This window comes from Nelumbo nucifera, chromosome 4 (assembly GCF_055504915.1).
Source record: "Nelumbo nucifera cultivar China Antique chromosome 4, China Antique-T2T, whole genome shotgun sequence".
In the NCBI taxonomy this organism is placed as follows: Eukaryota; Viridiplantae; Streptophyta; class Magnoliopsida; order Proteales; family Nelumbonaceae; genus Nelumbo; species Nelumbo nucifera.
Window position 1 is genome coordinate 83963150 of NC_142652.1, and position 27484 is coordinate 83990633.

The following is a 27484-nucleotide window of genomic DNA, read 5'->3' on the forward strand; positions in this document are numbered from 1 at the left end:
ACATTTGTACTCCTTCCAAACTGAACCTTAATAATCAAAGTACGATCCGTGTTTTGCAACTCACGGCCCCACCGGGGAGCATCGTCACTCCACTACAACGGCGTAAAATTGTATTTACACCAAAACAAACTTATCTTTGGAAATATAGAGAAATTTTCGTATTCGGGTTGGTTAGAACAAAACAGAATTTTATAATACAAAAAAACCAAAAAGAACAGAACATAGTTCGAATCCTCTGCAGTTATACTCGTAGGGCCAATCATCACATGCAACGTCAACTTAAACATGAATCCACGTGTTAAGATGACGTAATATATAAGAGTTTTAATGACTGGCCCAGTAACTACAAGACACGTAGTAAAAATTAATGTACTAGGAATAACCTAGGAAAATGAAAATTCTGCTTTTCTTTTTTTGACATTTTCCTTTAAACAACGTGCCAAACAAGTATGTAGACACGAACAGAGTCTGACGTGGCAAAGACATACATAACACCTGGCAGCCGCTGGATCGGCTGCCAAACCCGGCCCAGATAAATTTAACCCGGGGCTATATTAACACGTCCAGACCAACAGGTCCAACACTCCAATTTCATCTCGTGGGCCCATTAGTTTTTTTTTTGATGGATCCTCTGATGGTCTCGAACTCGAAGAAATCTGTAACGGTTCTCCTTGGATCTATTTAATACAAATTTATTATCCAATAATCTAGGATTAACAGGTAATTTAATAAATCCAACACGAGATTTATGGAAGATTATTAGGATAGATAATTTGTAAAGAATCAGATCAGATATATATATTAATAAGTAAAATTAACAGTAATTACCCGGTTCAAGGTATAAGGAGAAGAAAATAAGGAGGGAGGAGGAGAGAAGGAAAGACCGAATAATCAAAACCTCTTTGGATTCATCTGCTTCTGCCCTTTAATGAACTTCCGTCGGAAGTCCTTCGCCAATTCAAAGCGGCGTCTCCATCACTCGCGCTACCCCGCTCCACCGCCCCTCTCCCTCCGTCTCTGGGTCTCTGCTTGATTGCTTGCTAGGGTTAGGGTTAGCGTTTAAATCAATTTAGGTATTCTGAATCTCTTCGCTCTCTGAATTCTTATGTTTTTATTTTTCTGATATATATTTCTGACCTGGTTGTCTCGTTTTGCTTCTTTCAATGGAAAAATAATATATTTTTTAGTTTTATTTCGTTTTGTTTTCCTCTATTTTTTGGTCGATTTGCACCGGATCGTTTCTCGTTTCTCTGCAGTATTTGTTCGTTGTTAGTGATTTTAATGCAATGAGGTTATTTTCCTTTTTTTTGTTAACTTAAAGTTGCATTGGGGATTTTCTCTCGATCACCGGAGGGTTTTGATCAGGGCATTGTGTTATTCTGGGTTTGATTCAGAAGATTAAAAACCTAGGGTTTGTTTTGGTATGAACTTCTGGGTGGGTTGTCTGGTGTTGAATTTGGAGGATTTGCTATCTTTTTGCTCGTGTAGTTGGAATATACAAGTAAGGTATTGGTTACCACCGACTCTTATTAACCGTTGTATTCCGGATTGTAATGCCTGTTAATCAACGCTTTGCAGTAGTTAAACTGGAAAAGGAAGTCTAGAGGGTGGCGACATGACAATGGCTGAGCGGAAGACGATTGACTTAGACCAAGGATGGGAGTTTATGCAGAAGGGGATCACGAAGCTCAAAAACATTCTAGAAGGGCTTCCTGAAACACAATTTAGCTCGGAGGATTATATGATGCTCTACACGTATCCTTTACTACTCTTTTTAATTTATCCTTTTTTTTTTGTAATGCTTAATTTCTCCGGTTTATATGGTTCTCTTCTTCATGCCTTGTCTTCCTTATTTTTTACCAACAGAACCATCTACAATATGTGCACTCAAAAACCGCCCCATGACTATTCTCAACAGCTATATGATAAATACAGAGAATCCTTTGAGGATTACATCACTTCAATGGTGAGGAAGTTCCACATTTTTGGTATTTAGGCATATATTGAATTTTGCTTATTGGTGATCTGCCCGTGCATTTTGATTGTAACACTTAATAGAGTTTATAGAATCAATTGGCTGTTTTTGGTCTTTATGTCTTTGTTGATTGTTTTCATCCCCTGATTGTTTGCACCACAAATTTGTAATGTTCCTCTCTTACTACCCTACTTATTCAAAAGACCCTGACTTTGGTTCTTCAGAGCAAGCCCATTTGGATGTAATGGGCTTTCATTATGGAACTTCAGAATCCTTTTGTGAGGGTCTAGTTTACAGGGAAGACTTCAGTTATCCTTTCATTCATTGCAAGGACATTAAGGGATATATAAGGGACTAAGTTCTTTTGGGTAGGCTTATGGTCAATTGCATGTCTATTTGCATCTGCTGTGGTTTTTGGGATGAATTTCAGGCTTCTTGTCAGTTACCAATAGTTTGTTGGTGACATCAGAAGGGCTTCTTTATGAAATAATGTTCATTTTTTTTGAGTGTGCAAAGGAAATTTGAGATATATTGGAAGTTGAATAACAAAACCTCTTCTTGGTGAAAGCCAGAAAGCAGATGGTGTCAAACTTCAATAGAAGGTTTTTGGATAGGTGGAAATTGATAGTGGCTTTTTTGTGTTTCTTTTGATGGATAGATGGAAATTGATGGTGGCATTTTGCAATCAGTATTGGTTTTATTACCTAGTTTGTCAAATAGATATTTTATGCAAACTGCTTAGGTGGTATTTTGCAATGTTTCAGTGGAATGCTTCTGGCCTTTCCATAACATTAAAAAGTGACTGTTTACTTCCTGGAACACCAGAAACACTCCATTGGAACGTTACTATTGGTCACCTAATTCTTTATTAATCAAAAAGTTTGTTGCTGACCTTACTGGAACATATATTGCTTGAAATGTGCTTATTTAGTGCGTAAAATTACTGTTTGCATAGTCATTAATATTTTTTGAATACTGCCGCTAGTGCTAAAATATTTTTTTGCTGATTCTTTTTTTTTTTTTCTGGGGTTCTTAAAAACACAATTTATATGTTGGCAAAATGATGGATGCCTTTGACTTTTCTTGGAACCTTTTTTTCTTTTTAATTTTCTTTCTTTTTGCCCCAATAGGGCTATGATGTTGGTTCGCTGCAGCTTGAGCAATTATTTCTCATATTGCATTAGAAAGTGTCCTGATGGAATGCAAATTGCTTAAATGTTCTTTATGTTTGTTTGCTCATTCTTTTAACTAGCTAATTGTTTGTAACATGTTTCTGTTCCTTTATATTCATCTTCATTTTTTTTTTTAAATTTTATTAGTGTGATTCTTTTAAGTTGGAAGGAAACATCTGTGATTTGCCTCTACATTCTCATAAAATTTATTGGACATTTTGTTGTACTCAGGTATTGCCATCTTTGAGAGAAAAGCATGATGAATTTATGTTGAGAGAGCTTGTGAAAAGGTGGATGAATCATAAGGTCATGGTCAGGTGGCTTTCCCGTTTCTTCCACTATCTTGATCGATACTTCATTGCGCGACGTTCACTTCCTCCACTCAATGAAGTTGGGCTGACTTGCTTTCGTGATCTGGTACACAACAAGTTTATAATATGACATAATAATTGTTGAATAACTTAGTCTTATTTCAGTTTAGTGTTGCAAGGTCTCATATGTAATTGTACTTTATTTTATCTTTTGAATGGTCGCCCTAGTATAAATATTAAAAAGGCTAGTGCCGCCAGCTGGCTCTTTTCTCTCCAATCTCTTTTTCCTTTTCTCTCTTCTCCCTCTTCTCCTCTCACTATTTTGAGATCGTACTGCATCCTTACCAAGAAAACATGGTATCAGAGCGTCAGATCCAATCTTAGGAGCAGGGTGATCAGTTTGTTTCTTCCTTCAACTATCTTATTTGTCTATGTGATCGAATCAACGGAAAGAGGTTTCTGGTGGACACGTGAGGGAGCTTGCTGTGTATTTATTCCTCTCCTCTCCTGGTTGTGAGCCCATAAATCATCAAGGGGAGGGAAGCCGAATGCTGTGAGAGTTTTTCTCCTTCTTTCTTCCTCAGCTTTATGGATTGAACTGATCTTTTTTTGTACCCAGGTGAGTGGGTTATGTGGGTCTAAAGACCTGTGACTGGTGTGAGAGTGTTTTCTCTCAATATATGTGGGTCGAGTGATCCTTCTTATGCCCTGAAAGGTGGACTGTTCAGGTCTGTAGTTCTGTAACTGCTGTGACAACAGTTTTTTCTTCTTTAGTTCATAGTAAAACCTAAATTGTTGTGTGGAAAATTGATGAGTATTGTTGGAGGGACTGGTCAAACCTGTTTTTGATATGTTTTGCACATCTGAACTGGTTTAGTAGGGTTGAAATCTGAGAACAAGTTATGGTGTGTGATCAGTTTTGATTACTCTGTGTGGGAACAAGCTTTTTTTGTTCCCAGAACTGTGGCTGAACTAAGACTTTAACCTTGTTTGACTGAACTGTGAGTCCGAACTGAACTGAGAGCTTGTTCTCTGACTGGATGGTGACTGAACTGAAATCAAGTTCTATGTCTTCTGAGGATTCTAGTATGTCTGGTATGACCTCTAGTCAGAGTGGGATGAGTGGAGGTTTTGACATGAGGTTTTCCATGGCTAAGATTCCCTTTGATGGCCTCAATTACCTAGAATGGTCAAGGGGAATCGAGCTCTACATAACTGCAAGGGGAAAAGTGGGGTATATCAATGGTAGTGTTAGAGAACCCCAGTCTGGAAGCGTGGAACATGATAGGCGGGACCAGGAAAACAGCATGGTGATGTCATGACTGTTATTGTCTATGCTGCCACAAGTGAGAAAAACCTTCATGTGGGCAGAAACAACTCATGAGATATGGGAACATGCTAAATCTACGTATTCAAAACGACATTATGCCAAAATATATTAGTTGCAGGCTGCCTCCTCAACTTGTAAGCAAGGGGAGAGGAGTCTCACTGTCTACTATTCAGATTTGACTTCTATTTGGAAGGAACTAGATCACTATTAGAATATAGACTGGAAATGTGATGCAGATGCCAAAGCATACAAGTCTCTGGTTTCCCAACAACGAGTGTTTGCCTTCTTCTTAGGGCTGAATTCCACATATGAATCTATCCGGGTTCAGATATTGGGGAGTAGAGATCTCTCATCAGTGCAAGAAGTATATGCTCTAGTACAGTCAGAAGAGAGTAAACGGAATGTGATGAATAATCCTAAGGGAGAGTAGATTGCATTAGTAGCAAAAGGGAGTGTTGCTACGGGTGGTGGTAATTCCTTCAAGAAGAGTGACTTCTAGAAGAAAGTTGATGACAAGGATAAACTATGGTGTGCACATTGTTAGAAACCTAGACATACTCGGGATACATGTTGGGAGCTTCATGGGAAGCCAAAGTGGGCTTAGGAGCTGAGTAAAAAGTTCGATCAGAATACTGATAAAAAAAAGTCTGACCAGAATAAGAAGCTAGGACAGTAAGGTCAGAGGAAGTTTAATGCAACAAACTTAGCCTCTCAAGAACTTCATTCATCTACCATTGCTACGAGTCCTTTTGTGACTGATCCTAGGGAAGATATCATTAATTCTTTCTGTGACCATTTGGAGTTGTATGGGAGGGCAATCCGCTAGATGGATTATGCTTCTTTCCCCTCGACTTCCTTTGCATCTACATCAGGTAACAGTAATTGCGCCATTGATTTCCATGTGCCCTCTCAATCCTCAGACTCTCCTTGGTTAATAAATTTTGGAGCCTCGAACCATATGACGAGTAAGTCCAATTGTTTTCAATCTTATCATCTATTATCTGGTCGGGATAAGGTGAGACTTGCTGATGGTTATTTTTCCACTATAGTTGGTCACGGAACCATCTCCCTTCCTCTTGGACTCACCCTTTCTGATGTTCTACATGTTCCTAAACTACTTATAAATTTGTTCTCTGTTAGTAGTATAACAAGTTCGTTAAACTACTTAGTAACCTTTTTTCTTCCTCTTGTATGATACAGGATTTGGCCTCGGGGAAGATGATTGGTAGAAATCGTATGGTAAATGGTCTTTAAATGCTGGAGAATAAAGCTAGTCTTGCAGCTATTGAGTCTAAGAGTCTATCTTGTAAGAGTCAATTCCATTTATGGCACAGTCTTTTGGGTCATTTATCTTTTGAATCATTGAAAATTTTATTACCAGATTTATTTAAATTAGTGTCAGTGTCGGATTTCACATGTCAAACTTGTTAGTTGAGCAAACATTGTAGAAATCATTTTACTTCAAGAAATAATAAATCTGATTTTCCTTTCCATATTGTTTATTCTGATGGCTGGGGTCCTGTTACTTTAACATCCGAGTTTGCTTATAAATATTTCATTATGCTTATTGATGACTACTCCTGATATACATGGGTGTATCCAATGCGGTCCAGAGATGAAGTACCCAAAATCATTAAAGATTTCCAACGCTCGATATTCACTCAGATTTAAACGGAAATCCAAATTTTCCCATCAAACAATGCCAAAGAATATTTTCATAGTGATCTCGCGGAGTTTTTTTGTTTCGTGTGGATCCATACATCGCAACTCTTGTGCTAGAACCCCCCCCCCAACAGAATGGTGTTGCTAAAAGAAAAAACAACCACCTCATTGAAGTTGCTCGTGGGTTATTCATACACTTGAATGTTCCTAAACGTTTTTGGTTGGATGTTGTGTTGTGTGCTGCCTATCTCATCAACCGAGTGCCATCTCGCCTGTTAGGGTACAAGGCCCCCCCATCAACTTCTATTTCCCAAGTCTCTTCTCTTCTCTGTTCCTATCTGTGTGTTTGGTTGTCAGGACCTATCTCCTACTCGTGGTAAACATGATCCTCGTACCATTCCTTGTGTATTCTTGGGTTATCCTTCTTCCCAAAAAGGTTATTGGTGCTTTGACCCTGTTTCCAGAAATACTGTCTCTATAGATGTGTTTTTCTTTGAGAGTGACCATTTTTTCCCGGTTTCTCCTCAGGGGGAGAGTAGGGTGGAGGAGAAACCAGTTCAGGTTCTCCCCCCTCTACCTGACCCACCCCCCTCTGTATCGTATTTTTCGTCGTCGCAAGGGCCAACTAAATTCAAGAGCTGTGGAGCAACTTGAAACTGTACCGCCAACATCATCAGATTCACCGGGGACAGATCTTATCCAACCAAGTACTATCATTCCTATTGATGTTTCTGATCCCCTTGCTATTGATACTTCATCTACTAATGACCTAGGCATCTCCATTGCAAAAAGGAAGAGAGTTAGGTCTTGTACCACCAAGCATCCTATTTTACTATTTTGTTTCTTATGAGAACATCTCACCCTCTTTTCGTGCTTTCATTTCTTCCACTAACAGTGTCCCTATCCCTAAAAATGTGGCAGAAGCTCTTTTAGTACCTAAATGGACAGATGCAATGAAAGAAGAGATAAATGCCCTATATAAAAATGGTACGTGGGAGTTAGTGGATCTTCCTGAGGGTAAGGAACCAGTAGGGTGCAAGTGGGAATGAAGTACAAGGCTGATGGCACAATAGAAATGTACAAGGTTAGGTTGGTGGCAAAAGGGTTTACTAGGTATATGGAGTAGATTATGCAGATACTTTTGCTCTAGTAGCTAAGATGAACTTTATTAGAGTTCTTTTCTGCCTTGCGGCAAATCTTGATTGGGATCTTCATCAGCTAGACATTAAGAACACCTTTCTGAATGGAGACCTTGAGGAAGAGGTGTACATGGTACAACCTCCTGGCTTTAGTGCCCTAGGCAAAGAGCAGAAAGTGTGTAGGCTAAAGAAGGCTTTGTATGGTCTAAAGCAATCATCTGGCTATACAACAGATTGGCTACAAATAGTGTCAGACTGACCATACTCTATTTGTGAAAAGGGGGGAAGGAAAGATTGCATCCTTGATAGTGTATGTTGATGACATAGCGATCACATGTGACTGGAAGGTTGAAATTCAGAGGCTAAAGGATTTCTTAGCCACTCAATTTGAGGTGAAGGATCTAGGTCCCCTTTGGTATTTCCTTGGAATAGAAGTGGCCCGCTCACAAAAGGGGATCTTCATTTTTCAAAGTATATACTTCCTAGATCTGTTACAGGATTCTGGAAAATTAGGGGTTAAGCCAACAGACTTTCCCATTGATCCAAATCACAAACTGGGTGATTGTTGTGGTGAAGTTGTCAAGGATGTAAAACAATTCTAGAGACTTGTGGGGAGGCTCCTGTATTTGTCCATGACCAGGCCAGACATTGCTTATGCAGTGGGTGTTCTTAGTTAGTTCATGCATTCTCCTAAAACCACACACTTAGAGGCAGTAGAGAGAATCCTCAGATATCTAAAGAAGTTTTCAGGAGCTGGTTTATTATTCCAAAAGAATGGTCATTTGAAGATTGAAGTCTATATAGATGCTGATTGGGCTGGATTAGTTGATGACAGAAAATCCACTAGTGGGTATTGTTCCTTTGTGGGTGGAAATCTAGTAACATGGAGAAGCAAGAAACAAAGTGTGGTGGTTAGGTCTAGTGCTGAAGCTGAGTATAGAGCAATGTCCCATGGGGTGGCTGAAGCTATGTGGATAAAGAATTTGTTGAGCAAACTGGGTTTTCCTGTTGATAGCCCTATGTCCTTGTATTGTGATAACAAGGCTGCCATCAATATTGCAGCCAACCCAGTTCTTCATGATAGAACTAAACATCTAGATGTTGGCAAACACTTTATTAGAGAGAAAATTGTTAATGTGGGAAGTGTGCACCCCATATGTTAGTTCTAAGGAGCAACTTGCAGATATATTTACAAAATGTTTGTATTACTTGTGGCACAATGACTTATGTGACAAGTTGGGCATGATTGATATCTATGTCCCAACTTGGGGGGGGGGAGTGCTGAATAACTTAGTCTTATTTCAGTTTAGTGCCGCAAGGGCACATATGTAATTGTATTTTATTTTATCTTTTGAATGGTCACCTTAGTATAAATATTAAAAAGGCTGGCGCCGCCAGTAGACTCTTTTCTCTCCAATCTCTTTTTCCTTTTCTCTTCTCCCTCTTCTCCTCTCACTATTCTGAGATTGTACTGCATCTTTACCAAGAAAACAATAATGATGTTATTCTTTTCCACAATTTCTTTTTCTTTATTGCCTTTGGACAGTTGTAACTGCTTGATGTAAAAATTTCACAAAATTATTTTCCTTGTTCTACTTTTGTGCCTTTATTTAAAGACATATTCCATTGAATTGTTATGGAAAACACATATTTTTCTCTAATTTCAGGTCTACCGAGAGATAAATGGTAAAGTCAGGGATGCTGTAATTTCTCTGGTATGTATCTATCATTGTTTTTTACATGTCGAAATATCTCCTTGCCAACTGTGTCAAATTTAAGAAATTATTTTATGAACCAGATTGATCAAGAGCGTGAGGGAGAGCAAATTGATCGAGCTTTATTGAAGAATGTTCTAGACATTTTTGTTGAAATTGGAATGGGTCAGATGGATTGTTATGAAAATGATTTCGAGGCAGCAATGCTTAAAGATACTGCTGCCTACTATTCTCGCAAGGCTTCAAATTGGATTCTGGAGGATTCTTGTCCAGATTACATGTTAAAGGTATCCTTTCCATCTCCTCTTTCATTGACTGAAAGTTTATTATCACAAATTATGATGCTCTCTAAAAGCTCATGTGACATATCAGGCTGAGGAATGTTTGAAAAGAGAGAAGGATCGTGTTTCTCATTACCTACATTCTAGCAGTGAGCAGAAGTTATTAGAGGTTTGTTCTGACACCCCTCTTGCTTTAAAGAATGAATAGTTTAAATATATAATTCGCTTAAGATGAAAGTTCATCATCTAAGGGACTAAGGGAGCAATCCCTGGATTTGAAAATAAGGAACAAAATAAATAAGACTTGAATGGATACTAACCACTGTTTATGGCATGACCTCTTATAGAGAAAGAAATGTTTTTTGGAAAGAGCTTCATACAATTCAACAGTTATGGGGATTATCTTGTTGTATGTGTGGGGAAGTTTTAGTGTTATTAGATTTAATAATAAAAAGAAATGTGATAACCACTCTCTAAGCATGAGAAATTTTAACAGATTTGTCAATAGATGCTTTTTGAGAAATTTTGCATGAAGTGGCCACTCTCAGGCCTTGTGCTTGTTAGCCTGATATTTTACCATTACACCAAGCTATATACCCCCTTTTGAGAGATCTTCACCTAATTACTACAAATTTCATTTGGTTTTATATGCAACCAGAATGTATATGTTGCATGAAGAAATTAGCTTGATATTTTACCATTACACCAAGCTATATACCCCCTTTTGAGAGATCTTCACCTAATTACTACAAATCTCATTTGGTTTTATATGCAACCAGAATGTATATGTTGCAAGAAGAATATAGCTGGAGACAAAAATGAAGATGTAAATAGTTCCACTATGGTGATGGGACAAATTTTTACCTGGTTTGGCTAATGGAAGTATCTTATCTTAATGCTAACTAGAAATGAAAATTTGGAGGGAGGTCTATAAGAAATTCAAGACATAATAGTGGTCCATTTAAAATCTTTCTTAGTCTCACCTACAATCAAGAGGCCTTTGATTGAATGTCCTAATTGGTATAGAATCCGTCACAACTAATTCTCCTGTTTGGAGAGCCCTTTTGTGGAGAACAAAGGAAAAAAAAGCCATCCTCGTATTGAATGGGGCAGTCCCAGTTCACTTTGGCAATTTTTAAGGAATGTTTAGTGGTGTTAAAACAAATATCACAAAAGGTTTTAATGAGTTTAATGAAGGAATGATTAATAAAGGAATGAATGTAACCATATTCCTTATTTTGAAGAAGATAGGGGCAACCATGCAAAATGTTTTTAGACCCATATTCCATCTCATTAGCCTCTAAATTTGATTTGAATGTTTTTCCCCCTTATATCATGAGAAGCACTTGGTTTGACGGCGATACCACTTCAAAGACCTTTTGTTAAAGGTAAGTAGTTTTAGCTAAAATCTTGGTAGCCAATGAGGCAATGGATGATATTTTGAGGGAGGGAGGAAATATTTTGTTTGTAAGCTGAATTTGGAAAGAATCTTATGTTCATGTTATTTGGGCTTTCTTGGAGTGGGTGTTACATGAAACAAAATTTGATGGAAGATGGATCAACTGGTCAAGTGGATGGTGGGATTTATTATCTTAAGTTCATTTCTCCAGTGGCTTTCTCCCATTATTCATTCTAATGGTATATGTTCTAAGTAGGTTTCTCAGAAAAGCAGACGTGAGGAAGGTGCCTAGAGGTTTTACAGTAGGGGGTCTCAACTCTCATTAATTTCTCTTTTCTCTCCTATTTAGTCCTTTTTTTATCAGCAACACAGAAAAGATTCATTAATTAAAAAATCAAGTACAACAAGAAGTTGTGGGCGGACAAGCAGTCTACATTGACCCACTAAATACATCACAGCCACAAGCAAACACAAAAGACAATCCCTTTAATTACAACACAACCCAAAAGGTAATCAACTAGAACATAGGCGAAAACATAGATTGTCTTTGAACTCCTTGCTTAGCTAGTCTATTAGCCATACTGTTAGCTGATCTTCTAATCCATCTTATTTGAACCATCCTGTCTTTAGAAGGCTGTTTGAAGTGCCTGAACCCATTCCTTAACTCACCACAGTTTTTGAGTCCCCTTCAACCATCAACCTATCAATCCCCATTTTTTTGGCTTTTTCAACCCCAAACACTGCTGCCTTCATTTCTGATCTCTCCTATCAAGTCTTTCCTGTCAGCTCCATTTGGCTTGGGTTGTTCATCCTAAAATTAGGGCTTTTTGGTTGGAAATATATCATTTAAAAATCAATACGTCTGAGCAGTTATAGAAGCAAAGGCCTTCCTGGTGTCTTTCACCACACAAATGCTTCCTTTGTGATGCTAGTGGGGACTGGGGAGTCCACTAACCATTTACTAATCTCCATGTCCCTTTGCCTCCAGCATATTGGAGTGGTTTTTTGATCTCTGTGGTTGGTGGTTGTCCCCAGATTATGTGCAGAGATATATTAGGGCAGTGGGCAGCCATCCTTTGGTATATTTGGGAAGAAAGGAATGCAAGAATTACCAGGGTTCAAATCTTAGAAAAAGCCTGTCTGTATGTGCGGGGGTAAGACGGTACATCTGTCCCTCCCTAGACCCTGCATTGGTGGTTGTCTCGTGCACTGGGCTGCCCTTTATTTAGCTTCCATAGGGGTTAGGGACTCCACAAGAGCAGAAACGGTAGCTGTACTACAAGCCTTAAGACTGGGTAGAAGATTCAATATGTGAAGATTGGTGGTGGAAGGAGATTTGTGACAGGTTGGTTAAGGAAGGATGGTCAAGGCATATGCTATTATCGACACGTTCTAAAATCTAAACGAGATCAAATATCTTGCAAATGAATGGGTAGAAGAGCACAAATGATAGCTGTACTACAAGCCTTAAGACTGGGTAGAAGATTCAATATGTGAAGATTGGTGGTGGAAGGAGATTTGTGACAGGTTGGTTAAGGATGGTCAAGGCATATGCTATTATAGACGCGCTCTAAAATCTAAATGAGATCAAATATCTTGCAAATGAATGGCAAGTTGGTAAATTGAGTTCCTAGACCTGCAAATGATATGGCAGATTCATTTGCAAGACAACTAGACAAGGGATTAATTGGGAACAAATGTTTTATGGGGTTAACTGGTGAAATTGTGTGTAAAGCTAATATGTAAGAGAAAGGTTAGGTGTTTACCAGCCTGGCAAACAAGCAATTTTATGTACATAATACTCTTTTCTACTAACAAAAAAATACTCCTGTGGGGGAACTCACCTCTGTTCTAGTTTTCCAATTTGATACCCAGTTATCTTTATCTTTATGTGCTTAGCATGCCAGTGTTGGACACAGTACATACCTGACATCAGTGATAGTATTGCATATCAGATGTATATTCTTGTAGTCATCTCATCTCCGCCCGGTGGTGATGCTTTTTCCCCAATTCTACAATCAATACAATCTGAATTATGTTTACTATCGTATTGATCAATATGTGCATACATACAGTACTTATTTATTACCTTTTCTTGGTGCAGAAAGTGCAACATGAGTTGCTATTTGTGTATGCAAACCAATTGCTTGAAAAGGAACACTCTGGATGTCATGCTTTGCTTAGGGATGACAAGGTATTTTCTTGGTGTATTATGTTGTCCAAATTTTCATTGCATTGGCCATTTGGATATTATACACTTAATTGCAGTTTCATCATCATCTAAGCCCTATCCCAACTATATGGTATCAGCTTCATGAATCATGCTTTGCCATTCCATTCTGTTTAGTGCTTATTGCTGTTTAATAAACTGAATTATGTTGCCTCTACCTTTTTTTGTTAGGTGGAGGATTTGTCAAGGATGTATAGGCTCTTCTTCAGAATTCCTCGTGGTTTAGATCCTGTTTCTAATATATTTAAACAGGTGATCTAATACTTGTATATGACTTCTCTTTGTAAAAGACCATGAAAATGTTACCTCTATTTTTGTTTTTGTGCTGATTATGTTGTGATGCAGCATGTGACTGCTGAAGGTACTGCCTTGGTCAAACAAGCAGAAGATGCAGCTTGTAACAAGAAGGTAAAATCTCGAATGCCTTCTTTTTCTGATCTTTTAGTGCCTGCATATGGTCTCATCTCCATTCATCATGCACTTTTTTTTTAAATTGTTTATATTTTTGAGAAGCATATCTATTCTAATTATTAAAGATTAATTCTTCCATTTGGAGTTTTTAAGAAAGTTGTTTTAATGCTTTGAATAATTTACAGCTATTAAAACCCAATGACTGGTTGCTGTGTTTTTTGATAAGATAGTATTGGATGGTTGCCTAAAAAGTAAAAAAGCACATTGCCAAATTGTTCAAATTATGAGAAATGCTAGTAAATGACACGTTTCTGCTGCTCATTTATTTCTTTGCCCTACAAACAAGGTGGGACTCATGTAAAGATGTGGCCATTTTTTGTTTTGTGTATCTTTTCATGTGTCCCACCATGTCTGTATGGTTAAGAATGAAATAGTTGCATATACTTGTTTACTACCATTCCTCCAAATATTATATGCCATTTTCTATATTATTCATGATGTACAATCTTTACATTGTTCTAGGAACCAAAAATTATGTTAGGCAAATCGTTAAAAATTCCTTAAAACTCCTAAAAAATGGAAGTGGGTTTTTTAGCTCAAGGAAAGGAAAGAACTTTTATGGAATGGAGACCCTCCACAACCAACTTTGTGAAGCATAATTTTGATGGAAGTTTCCCTGGTAATGGGCTACAGCTGGGTTAGGAGGTGTTTTCTAAGACTCAGAAGGAAGGATGGTAGCTTTGTTTTCAGGGACTTTAGAAAATGGTGATAGCTTTGTTTTGAGGGCTGAGATATTGGCTGTCTTGGAGGGAATCCAAAAAGCTAAGGATTTGAAGGAGACTCAAAGCTAGTTATAAGCTAGCTGCGAAGGAAGAGGGTGTTGGGTGGTGGGGCTACATTTATGAGAAGAGATGAATTATATGGCTGTATCAAGGACTGGAGGTTACTCTACAATGGGTAAAAAAGAGATGCTAATTCTTTTGTTGATACATTAGCAAAATAAGGAGTGGGAAGGAATCAACTTTTTTGGGCTCGATTGTAATCATGTATCTTTTATGGGAGAGTTAAGAGCGTTTATCTCCCCCTTTCTCTTCTTTGTATCTTTTTCTCTTTTTCTATGGATTCTATTTCAGTTGTTGATATCAAGGATTTAAATATCGATACGATACGCCCGATAAGGGGTGTATCGAATCGGTAGGGCGTATTATATCGGTATTGGCCAGAGGGGATACAGGTTATGCTACGACTAAACCCGTATCCCTTGAATCGCGCGTATCAGAGCGATACGTATTCGTATTGGCCCGTATCGTGTTGTATCGACCGATGCACAACGATATGGCCGAAACGGATTGACGTGTTTCTTGCACGCACATGCGTTTTTTTGTAAAAAATGTGCCTGGCGTGATTTGAACACAAATTACCCAGCGTTAAAGCCTTAACTGCGCGCTTGATCCACTAGGCCACTTTTCATCTTATGAAATTTGATGAAATAAAATAACCTTTTTCTATTATAGTGTCCACATGTAATGCGGAAAAATTACATTTATGTTTAACAATTCCAGCAAAATAAAAAAATGATATTCAAAACTAATATTTTATAAACTAATAGAATAAATAATTTCTTAAGTCCACATTTATATAAAAAATTTGTTTAATCTCAAGAATTTTTACGAAAAAAGATATTAATAATAGAATAATTATTTTAGTACTTAATATTTATAAATTTGAACATGACATGTATCTTAAAATTTTATAAATTATTAATTAATATTTTAATTTGAACTAAATAAAAGCATATATATTATTTATCAAAATAAAAATATTATTTACAGAAACCTTGAGAATATAATGAAAATTGAATTTGTCAAATCCATTAATCTACATTTATATCAAAAATGATTTTTTTATCTCAAAATTTATGGAAATAAAAATATTAATAATGGAATAATTATTTTAGCAGTTATTATTTTTTTTTTTGAAAAGGTAAGGTAATTTATTAAAACAAGAACCATACAAGGAGCCTAGGCCATTAGAGGCTGCCTAGAGCCACCACAAATTACAGATACATCCAGTTCTGAGATCTAAACAACAGACTTAAATTCTGATTTTTAAACACCTCCGTTGCTGACACCCAGGACAGAAGTTTACCCACCGCTTTCTGCACCATTTCCTTTGAAGATTTAGCTTTGCCTTGAAAAATTCTGTTATTTCTTTCAATCCAGATAGTCCAAAGCATAGCAGCTGGGATAGTCTTCCAAACCGAGATACCTTTCTTGCTGAGACCCTCAATCTGCCAACACAACAGCAGATCCTTCACAGAATTTGGCATTACCCAGCTGATTTCCAAAGCTTGAAGAAAATGCCTCCAAATATAATTCGAGACTGGGCAATGTAAGGCCAGATGTTCAGTAGTTTCCACTACCCCACCACATAAGCCACATGACATGTCCGAAATCTGTATGCCACGTTTCACTAGATTAACTTTGGATAGACATTTATTTAAAGCCATTGTCCAGAGCAAAAACTTCACTTTAGAAGGGCTGATTGAGCTCCAAATCTGCCTAGCCGGAAAGTTTTCCTGACCTGAACTTATCAACTTACTAGACATAAGACTTAACAGAAAACTTGCCATCAGCTTCCCATTTCCATCTCCAAGCATCCTCCATGTTTGGGTCAATCCTTTGGTTCTGGAGCAGGCCCAACAGAATTGCATACTCATCAATTTCCCAGTCAAAGAGGCGCTTCCTACAAGTTAGGTTCCAACTGAAAGAGTTACCATCCACATTGAAATTCTCAGCCACCGAGGAGTCTTGATTTACAAAAAATTGATACAAGAGAGGAAAAGCATCTTTCAGACACTTTAGAACACCAAGAGTCTTTCCAAAATTTAATTCTTTCCCCATTTCCCAAGTTGTAACCGATTCCTTCCTCAAATAAATTAGCGTTCTTCATTATACCTGTCCAAATGGAGCTTATCCCTCTTGAAATAGGAGAATTGGATCTCCAATCACCCCAGTCCACTCCATATTTGTCCACAATCAGCTTTCTCCACCATGCATTTCTTTCATTTGCAAATCTCCAAAGCCATTTACACAGGAGGGCAGAATTGAATTTCTTCAATTCTTATTCCCAACCCTCCAACTTCCACTTGATCCCAGTTTACAACATGAACCTTCTTCTCCTCCTCCAACCTCTCCAGAGAAAGTTTTTTCTGTAGTTGCTCCAATCATTTGTTAGCCACTTTGGAAGAAATAGGAAATAGGGAGAGGAAGTAAGTAGGTAGATTAGAAAGAGTACTCTTAATCAAAATCACTCTCCCCCCGAAAGAAGGGTATTTAGCTTTCTAGGAAGCCAATTTCTTCTCCATTCTTTCAACCACTGGATTCCAAATCTGAGAGGAAGTATATTTAGCTCCAAGAGGGAGCCCCAAGTACTTGACCGGAAGATGGGCAGTCTGACAAGCCGTAACTTCTGCACAAACTTCTAGATTTGTATCAAGACCTACAGGGGTAATATGAGATTTACTCAAATTAACCTTGAGGCCAGACACCACTTCAAACCAACTCAAAATTCCAAGCACCACCTCCAGTTGATTAGGAGAAGCATCAACAAAGCATAAGGTGTCATCAGCAAATTGAAGAATATTGACTTTTTCTTTTTCCGGAGCAATTGCAAAGCCCTCCCAAAGCCCACTCTCAGCAGCCTTCTTGCTAAAGAGAGAGAAAATTTCCATGACGCAAATGAAGAGTAGGGGAGAGAGAGGGTCACCTTGCCTCAAACCTCTTGAACTTCCAAAAAACCCCGTCGTTTGCCCGTTAACTAAGATGGAGAGCTTAGGAGTCATAATACAAACTCTGATCCAGTTTCTCCAAAGCTGCCCAAAATTCGTTTTCTCCAAAACCAGATCCAAGCAGTGCCAGTTAACATGATCACAAGCTTTTTCAATATCCAGTTTACATAGAACACTTGGAGTCCCCTCTCTTCTTCTGGACTCCAGCAGTTCATTGGCAATGAGAATAGAGTCGACCATCTGTCTACCTGGGACAAAAGCACTTTGGTTACAAGAGATAACACTGCCTAACACACAATTCATTCTTTCAGCCAAAACCTTAGCCAAGATTTTGTAGAAACTGTACAAGAGACTAATGGGCCTGAAGTCCTTTATATTGACAGCCCCCTAAATTTTTGTAATAAGAATGATGAAAGTTGCATTCAGACTTCTTTGAAAGGAGGCATTAGTGTGAAATGCCTGAAACACCTGCATCAGATCACTCCTCACAATATCCCAACATTTTAAATATAATAGATTAGAGAACCCATCAGGACCCGGTGATTTATCATTTTCTAGCTTCTTTACTGCACCCTTAATTTCCTCTTCTGAGAATGGTCTCTCTAACTAGATTTTCTGCTCTTCATTTAACTTATTAAATTGGAGCTCAGAGGGAAAAGGTCTCTGAACCCACTTCTCTTTATAAAGGTTCTTATAGAAAGAAGTAGCTACAGATTTAACTTCAGAATTAGACTCACCACACCTGTCCTCTCACACCAGCTTGCTGATTGAAGAGAACCTAGCACGAGCATTTGCCATTTTGTGAAAGAACTTTGTATTTTTATCCCCCTCTTTAAGCCAAATGGATTTAGCTCTTTGTCTCCACTTCCTCTCTTCCTCAACTGCCATCTTATCATACCTGATTTTTGTAATTGACCTCTCAAGTCTCAGATCTTCAGACAAGGGACCAGCCTCTTCAGCTCTGTCAATCTCAACAATGGTGCTCAACAAAGCCTTCTTATCAGTAACCCACTTCATATTCTTCTCCTTACTCCAATTTTTTAGTTTACCCTTGACAGCCTTTAATTTTGATGCCATAATGAATGAACTAGAGCCCTCCACTTGCAACTCATTCCACACAGAGCTGATTAAGGGGATAAGATTTTCCTCCTCAAACCAAGCATTTTTCAAACTTAAACGGGGATTTGAGTGTCTCACGGAGACCACAAACAAGCTGAATAGGGCTATGGTTGGACATCGGTCTAGGAAGGGTAAGCTGTCTGAAATTAGGAAAGAATTCATCCCAGTTTGAAGAAACCAAGAATCTGTCCAGCCTAACCAGGGTCGGGACAGATTGGTTATTGGTCCAAGTGAATCTATTACCCTGAATTGGGACGTCCATTAATTCCATACTGTTTATGAAGTCAGCAAACATGTTCATCGAACCAGTTCTTCTACCCCTTGTATTCTTCTCATCCACCGAAATAGTTGCATTAAAATCACCCCCAATTACCCAAGGACAGTTCTGAGGGTCTCTCAAATCTGATAATTCCGCCCAAAAAGCCATCCGAAAATTAGAACCAATAGGACCATAAACGTTTGTGACTTGAATAAGTTTTCCATCTTGTAGTTTCAGCCTCAGAGTGATTGAGAAATTACCAATTCTGCAAGAAACCAAAGAACAGAAAGTGGGGTCCCAAAGGCTCACAATTAGCATATGATGTGTATCCTAGAAAATTTAATATATTTGATATATTTTAAGTTAATATTATATATTTTTTAAAATTTTAATTTATATTTTAATTTCATTTTATAATAACGTTTTTGTTGTTTACAAAAATAAAAATATTGTTAGCTAAACATTTGAGAATTAATTATTAGTTGACTTTTGGTTAATATTAAAAATTAAAAATAGTAAAATAGAAAATAATCGATATAATAATTCACATATAATAGTTGCATATGTTTTGTGCCTTGAAATTCAATAGTAAATAACATAATAATAGCTTTGTGCATGTATTAATTTTTAAAAAATATATAATATGTTATAGGATTCTTGGTTGATACAATATCAATAAAATTTTATGATTTCTATGCATCCCACTATATTAGTTGTAGTATATTTCTTCACATATATCTTTAGAAGATACATTTTCTATGTATCTATACATTAATTATGGCTATTTTGATCTTAAAAATAATGTTATTAATATGTTTATGGAATTTATATGCATTTTTCGGTGTATCCATATTTTTTTGTCTGTATCCATGCGTTTCCAAAGCGTATCCGTATCCGTATCCGAGTGATCCGATACGATACCTGATACCGATACTTTAATCCTTGGTTGATATATATTTCAATATATCACCAATGGAACACATTTCCAAAAGAAATGACCTCTTTAGCCAAAGACCAGTAAAGGCATATTTCCAGCATCAGTTGATGCTACTCATAAAGTTCTAATAAAATGCAACCATATCTTTGTGAGAAATGCACATTTTAATGGGAGGAAGTTGGTAGCTGATTCTCTACAAGGGAGACATGGTATTACTTGCATGGTTCTCAAGGCACCCTTGCTTGGTCATCTCGCCTAAATGCCTTGACTTATAGTGACTAGGAACCTGTCTAGGAAACAAAAATCACAAGGCATATAATATCATACTATGGCTGTGTTTATTATATACCACGTATTTGTATATATGTTCCACTTATATTTTATTTTAAGAATTTACTATTGGAACTTAAAAGATCCAAGAGTTTTGAGAAGAATTTCCGAGGAATGCGATTGGATGGTTATATCTTAGTGGTCAATTTACCAGGATTTTAGGGGTGTGATACTCTCTCCTTACATTTTTTTGATACTGACCCCCTTTTTGTTAATAACTGACATATTGTTTGTAAAGGAGTCTGGTTGCCATGCATTGATGTTCATGGTGGGATTTCCCCCCTTTATTGTGAATAGATATAATTTCATTACTTTTTTTCAATGTCAACTTATCATCTTGAAAGGATAGATGGGAAAAGAAACACATTTTTTTTTATGTTGAGTCACCATATATTCCTTTGACCAAGCAACCCTGAGTTGTCTATGTTTGGTTAAATTGAGAGAATTGGTAGTTAGACTTGCTTCAAAGTCAGTGTACTGTGGCAAGGCAGTCAAAAACTACTCCCTCAGGATATTTGAAATGAACTTTATGCTGTGTAATTAAAATGTTTAGATATTTGAAATGTGGAAGAAAAAGTATTTTACTTTTTTTGATTGGCCTGAGAAACTAAGTGGAGGAAAAAAGATAGAAAGATTATGGTGGTAGGTTCTTTTTGGATTGCTTTATTTCTGTCCTAAAAAGTATGGGAGGTTAAGTAAAATTTGTTTAGATCTTCAACTTTTTCAACCATAATGCCTTCTTTCAGTCTTCTCCATATGCATTGATCACCTAACTCATACATCTAACTCTCCTCTACCTAGCCAGCCCATTGATTTGCATTATACATGTTATCTTTACCTAGCTAACTCTTTGATTTGCATATATCTAACTCTCTGTGTTTGCACCTTTGTTGGCATCCTTTCATCCAGCCATGCAGATGGTGAAATGTCATCTTTGACATTCTATGATTGTTATTGAGTTCATCCCTATGGTTTTTGTGGAGACATATATAGTGTGAAATTTGTTATTTTGAAAGGAAATTTAAAAGTTATAGCAAGATCAATGAGCTAGAAATGCAAAAACTTGGGAAAAATATAAAACCATATGGAAGTTAAAAAGAAAGTGAATGAAGTTAAATGTAGGGCTTATGATGAGCTTTACCATAAATAAGGCACTGAAGATGGAGAAAAAGTAATGTATAAACTAGTAAAGCTAAGAGAAAGGAAAAGGTAGAGATTTATATCATGTTAGGGTGCATTAAAGATGAAGATCAAATAGTCTTGGTAAAAGTTGAAGAAATCAAAATAGAGATGGAAATTTTTTTTGATTAATTCTAATGGAGCAGAATCTGGCAATACTAATGCTATTAAAAATAACATGTACCTTTGTAGAGTTAGGCCTATTGAGGTAAAAGAGGCACTAAATAATATGAAGAAGGGAAAGACGTTAGGACTCGAGGGGATTCAAATAGTGGAATGGTATGGGAAAGGTAGGCTTCTTATGGCTAACTAAGCTATTTAATATGATAGTGAAAGAAAATAAGCCTGATGATTGGAGAAACAACAATATGGTGCCTATATTTAAGAAGAGAGGTGATATACAAAGTTGTAATAACTATTGGGGGATTAAGCTCATGAACTACACTATGAAACTTTGGGAGAGAATAGTTGAACAAAGATTACGACTTAAAAATAAATGTATTAGAGAACCAATTTGGCTTTATGCCCACTGAGATCAACCATGGAAGCTATATTTTTTTCGAGATGGTTGCTAGAAAGGTTTGGAGAGAAGAAGAAAGATCTTCATATGGTGTTCATTGATCTAGAAAAGACATATGATAGAGTTTCTAGAGAGAGAATATGGCGGGTCTTGGAAAAGAACGGGTTCAAAATAGGTATGTAGACCTAATTAAGGATATATAAGATGGGACAACGACCAATGTTAGAACACTAGTGGAAGATACTTCAAATTTTGCAGTTACAATGGGTTTTCACCAAGGGTTTAGCACTTGGCCCTTATCTATTTGCAGTGATCATAGATAAATTGACTTAAACATATTTAGGAGGAAGCTCCATGGTGCATGTTGTCTGTGGATGACATTGTTTTAATTAATGAAACTAACGAAGGATCAGATGCAAAGTTAAGATTATGTACAAATGCCTTAGAAACAAAGAGGTTTTAAAATAATTAGAACTAAAATAGAGTATATGACATGCATATTTCGTATTTATTGGAGTGTAAATCATGATACACTTAGAATCGGAGACCACTTAGAGTGGGATGGGCAAAATGCAGGAGTGCACCTGGACTTTTGTGTGATAGGCGAATATCAGTATACCACTTAGACTAAAAGGAAATCTATAAAACAATTGTAAGGCCAACTATGTTGTCTGGAGCAGAGTGTTGGGCAGTCATATATATATATATATATACATACACTTTAGCACTTTGTTTCAGCTCTAAGAGGCAAGAATAGAATGCATCATGCAATATGTCATAGTCATGACAAAGACACCAAGAGAATGCTTAGTCAAACTCATCAAATATTTAAGCCACTTCTATTGATCAAGCACTATTCCATAAAAATCTTTTAAAGTTTGAACCTAAGCCACATTTAGTTTCACAATTGACATAATTTCATATTATATATTTTGTGTAGCTTCCTTATCACATATTTAATAGAAGCATGTTTGCAAGGTGTCATTAACCCAAGTACTACAGTGATAACAATACCTGTGTTCGAAGTGATAATTTAGAAGCATGTTTGCAAGGTGTCATAAACCCAAGTACTATAGTGATAACAATACCTGCATTCCAAGCTGATAATTGAAGGGGATTCTAAGCTGGTTATAGGCTGTCGCCAAAAGGAGAAGTGGGGATGGAGGGGTTGCATCAATGAGAAAAGGAAGTTTAGATACTTGACAGAGGAATGGATGTTCAGTTGAATTGGGTTATGAGGGATGCAAATTGTTTGGCCGATACTTTGGCCAAACAGGGAGTGGGAAGAAGTTTCAACGTTAGGGAGAATTATAATAAATTCTTGAAGCGTATTAGTTCAATAAACCATCCATGTTATGCTGAAATGGAGAGTGCTTTAATAGGTTATGGTCCTTTTGAGTATGGACTGCTCTTTACTAGATTGCTTTGGAGATAAGGAGATTTGTGTCTGATGAAGCAGCACAAATATTTTTTCATCAATGTGTAGATCCATTAACAAGTGACCAACCATATGTTTGTAATGCTCATTGACTTGCTTCTTTTCCACTCTTATCTAATATTTTATGATGCAGATGTGCCAATAATTATGTATAGTTTAGTTGCATAAGAAATCATTGTTTTCATATTTTAAGTGGGTATAAACTTTAGTGTATATGTGCCGTGATGGCCGAGATTCATTATTCTGCCATTCGAGCTATAGGCATGCACTGAACTCATCATTCCTTTTTAGTGATTGCAGTACTAATAATTTTATTTTGCACAGGCAGAAAAAAAAGATGTAGTTGGTTTGCAAGAACAGGTAACCATAAACAAATCAGAATTTTAATTATGGTGGGATAGTTGATAAAATAGATATTAACTTTTTTGCATGTTTTCAGGTTTTTGTTAGAAAAGTAATTGAGCTACATGACAAATACCTGGCATACGTGAATGATTGCTTTATGAATCACTCTCTTTTCCATAAGGTTTGCATTTGATGATACTTTGGTGTTTTCATTATATCTCATCATTTCTGCACTAACTTATTTTCGTCACTCTAGGCACTCAAAGAGGCCTTTGAGGTCTTCTGCAACAAGGGTGTTGCTGGGAGCTCTAGTGCAGAACTACTGGCTACTTTCTGTGACAATATCCTTAAAAAGGGAGGAAGTGAGAAATTGAGTGATGAAGCAATTGAAGAAACTTTAGAGAAGGTAGCCTACTATTGTCATTGTTGATAGTCTTCTGGTAATTTCCATTCGGCCATTCTTTGCATTCATGTTTAATTTGTCATGGATTTTCCTTTATGTGGTGTGTAGGTTGTAAAGCTGCTTGCTTATATCAGTGACAAAGACCTTTTTGCCGAATTTTATAGGTAAAAGACCTTATTTCTCTTGTTGATCAGCCTTTACTCAGTGTGTTTGGAACTTCTTCTCATTTTAACTTACTGCTATGTATTCAATTATTCACTTTACTGCCATTTACAGGAAAAAGCTTGCACGTCGGCTTCTTTTTGACAAGAGCGCTAATGATGACCATGAGAGGAGTATCCTTACAAAGCTAAAACAGCAATGTGGTGGACAGTTCACATCAAAAATGGAGGGAATGGTCAGTAATTGAAGATCATCCTCCCTTCAATAGAAACATTTCTATTTGTAAATGTAATTCGGATGTTTCTAATGAAATTGTATTTTGAATTTCCAGGTCACAGATTTGACATTGGCAAGGGAAAATCAGGCAAACTTTGAGGAGTATCTTAGCACTAGCCCAAATGCCAACCCTGGGATCGACTTGACTGTCACTGTCCTCACTACTGGATTCTGGCCAAGTTATAAATCATTTGATCTCAACCTTCCGGCAGAGATGGTACATCAACCTTTCATACATTTTGTTCTTAAAAATGGTTGGAAGTTATAGTTACCCAAAAAGTGCAACTTTGAGCATGTTTCTTTCAGGTGAAGTGTGTTGAAGTTTTCAAGGAGTTCTACCAAACAAAAACCAAACATAGAAAACTTACATGGATATATTCATTGGGCACCTGTAACATTAATGGAAAGTTTGAACCCAAAACTATGGAGCTTATTGTGACAACATACCAGGTAAATCCTGTTTCATCTTATTCTCCTTTTGTATGAACAGCTTCATTGTTAGTATAGTGACTTGACATGCCAGTTTTCCTTGTTTACAGGCCTCTGCCCTGCTGCTATTCAATGCTTCGGATAGATTGAGTTATTCAGAAATCATGACACAGTTAAACTTGACTGATGACGATGTAGTGAGATTACTCCATTCCCTGTCATGCGCAAAGTACAAGATTCTTAACAAGGAGCCAAACACCAAAACTATCTCTAACACTGATTATTTTGAATTTAATTCCAAGTTTACTGACAAGATGAGGAGGATAAAGGTCTGGGCTAGTTTCAGTATTATTGGACATTTGCAATTTCATGTTCATCTTCCTTGTTGCTCTTTTTCATTCATTTGATTTTTAAAGTAAGATCATTTCTGGTATAAGTGCAGATTCCGCTCCCGCCTGTGGATGAGAAGAAGAAAGTGATTGAAGATGTTGATAAGGACAGGCGATATGCAATTGATGCCTCAATAGTGCGTATCATGAAGAGTCGAAAAGTTTTGGGCCACCAGCAGTTGGTGATGGAGTGTGTTGAGCAGCTAGGCCGCATGTTCAAGGTATGTATTATCCATATCCCATGAATTTGTTTTGTTAGCACGAACACTACTAGTTTTCTTATTTACCTTGGATGGTTGACACTTGACATGCTGATGCTCAGCCCGACTTCAAGGCGATCAAGAAGAGGATTGAAGATCTGATCACCCGGGATTATCTGGAGAGAGACAAGGACAATCCTAACATGTTCAGGTACTTGGCCTGATTGTTGATATTCAGTTGGAGTAATACGTGATTGGGCCATCTGCATCGAGTGGGTTCTGCCGGAACTATGTTCAGATGGAGTAGTGAATGTCTGAGCATTATCCGATATGAGCATTATTATCTAAAAGCTCATATTGCATAGCCTCTAAGGTTGAAACTTTGGGGCCAGGAGTGAGGTTTCTTGTACATTTTCCCATAACAGCCGATATTGGATAGCTACCCTCTTTTAGCTCAACACCTTTAAATTGGAAAGAAAAAGGGGGGTTTGTTCTGTAAGGTGTTCAACCATATTTATGGGGCACTGCTTGCATTGGCCACCGTTTGTTTCTGAGGCAAAATCTCTTTACGACTTTGATGCTTGTCTATTATTTTTTTCCCCTCTGCCCCTTCAATTGTAAAATCTATTTTGACAACTCAGATTGCTTTCTCTGTTTGCCATTTTATAAACCGTCTTGAAAGAGGTTATGTTCACGTTCACCCAAGAATGCGAACTCAACTCTATTGTCCTTGAACAAAATGTGAAGTTTGGTAAGCAATCTCACAGTTTTTCTGTCGTTAGTTGACCAACTTGACTCTCCTCTCAGGCCAGTGAGGGTAATTAATTGTTTGTCCATTCGCTCTAGAGACTAGACCTTATGTTGATTTTCTACGAGTCTGGTCTGTAATATGAACTTAAGATGTCGGTGGGCCTTAGAAGTTCTGTCGGCGATTCGGCGCTTTTGTATTTGTTATCTTCTGTCAGGACCTGTGTACCCATTCAGATTCAGGTAGATGTAGAACACCGGGCATGTGCCTTTTCCACCACTCCATGTGTATTTTGGGTTGCATTGGTCGTTGATACACCGTGTAGACGAATTTGGATTTTGTGACGATTGAATCCGAATTCAGAAAAACAGCCGTCCATGTTCTACTCTAGAGTGCTATGAACTTGATTCCTAGTCCATGAATATCTCTTGTACGATTTGGTACTCAGTGGGGGGAATCTCTTGATTGAGACCAAAATACCTCGAAGTTGAGAATCTTTTTCGTAACAACAAGGCATTTAATCTAGGTTAGGTTGTTAGTTCACGGTTGAGCTTTTCAAACTTACAAATTATTTGGGCTTATTTTTCATTTCATCCAACACAAATTGATTCGGTTTACTAGTAATCATGTTGAAGCTACTATTGTTTTTTTAGAAACAAGTCTTTTGGCTTTTGTCAAGAGGTCGCCTGGAAATCGAATTATGCATCCCTTAATCGTTGTGACTTGTGACATAGAAGAGATTGATTGGTATTCATATCCAAAACGATTTAGTAGATGTATTTAATTTATATCGGTTTTTTAACATTACTGAATGCCAAAAACAATTTAACAATGAAAATTGAATTTTGTTCATAATTTTCTGTTTCAGTTTTCACTATGAAAAATATGCAATTAGAACTGTAAATTTCACAGATCTACACTTGAACTAACCGGTGCGCTTGTAGGCATTACAAAAAACTGTCTGTTTTTTTTTTTTTTTTTCCGCAGATCTACACACGAACTAACCGGTGACAAGAGGTTAATTTTTTCTGGGTTTTCGCAGATCTACACTTGAACCAGTCCCTAATAATTTTGCAGATCACACCGTTCCTATTTTTTTCTTCCTCAGTCCTCATCCTTGCCACCAAGATCGAACTCTGGGATCGCAAATCTGTTTTCTCTTCCTTAGTCATCGTTCCTGTTCAACGCCGCCACTCACCACTATTGCTGGATTCAACCCGCCGCTGCAACGACGATGATGAACAAGGAAAGGGAAAGAGTGAAGACCAAGGAGAAGAAGAAGAAAAAAAGAAGAAGAAAGAGAGATGGTGTGGGAGAAAAAAGAGATATGAGAGA

General features: G+C 37.3%; 1 protein-coding gene across 2 annotated transcripts; it reads left to right on the plus strand.

Moving 5' to 3' along the window:
• The first annotated feature begins 825 nt into the window (after positions 1 to 825).
• LOC104606098 (cullin-1) lies at positions 826 to 26141 on the plus strand. 2 transcript variants are annotated; one of them, XM_010271147.3, is made up of 20 exons: positions 826 to 1073; positions 1579 to 1755; positions 1867 to 1966; positions 3379 to 3564; positions 9257 to 9304; positions 9388 to 9591; positions 9677 to 9754; positions 13089 to 13178; positions 13386 to 13466; positions 13560 to 13622; positions 23522 to 23557; positions 23637 to 23723; positions 23799 to 23948; positions 24054 to 24109; positions 24222 to 24342; positions 24439 to 24600; positions 24690 to 24833; positions 24923 to 25141; positions 25255 to 25422; positions 25524 to 26141. In XM_010271147.3, exons 2-20 carry the CDS (start codon positions 1616 to 1618, stop codon positions 25623 to 25625), a joined length of 2235 nt encoding a protein of 744 aa, XP_010269449.1. In that variant the 5' UTR covers positions 826 to 1073; positions 1579 to 1615; the 3' UTR covers positions 25626 to 26141. The 2 variants fall into 2 exon arrangements, with proteins under 2 accessions (XP_010269449.1, XP_088759116.1); XM_088902990.1 differs by lacking the exon at positions 826 to 1073 and adding an exon at positions 1397 to 1501.
• The last annotated feature ends 1343 nt before the right edge of the window (positions 26142 to 27484 follow it).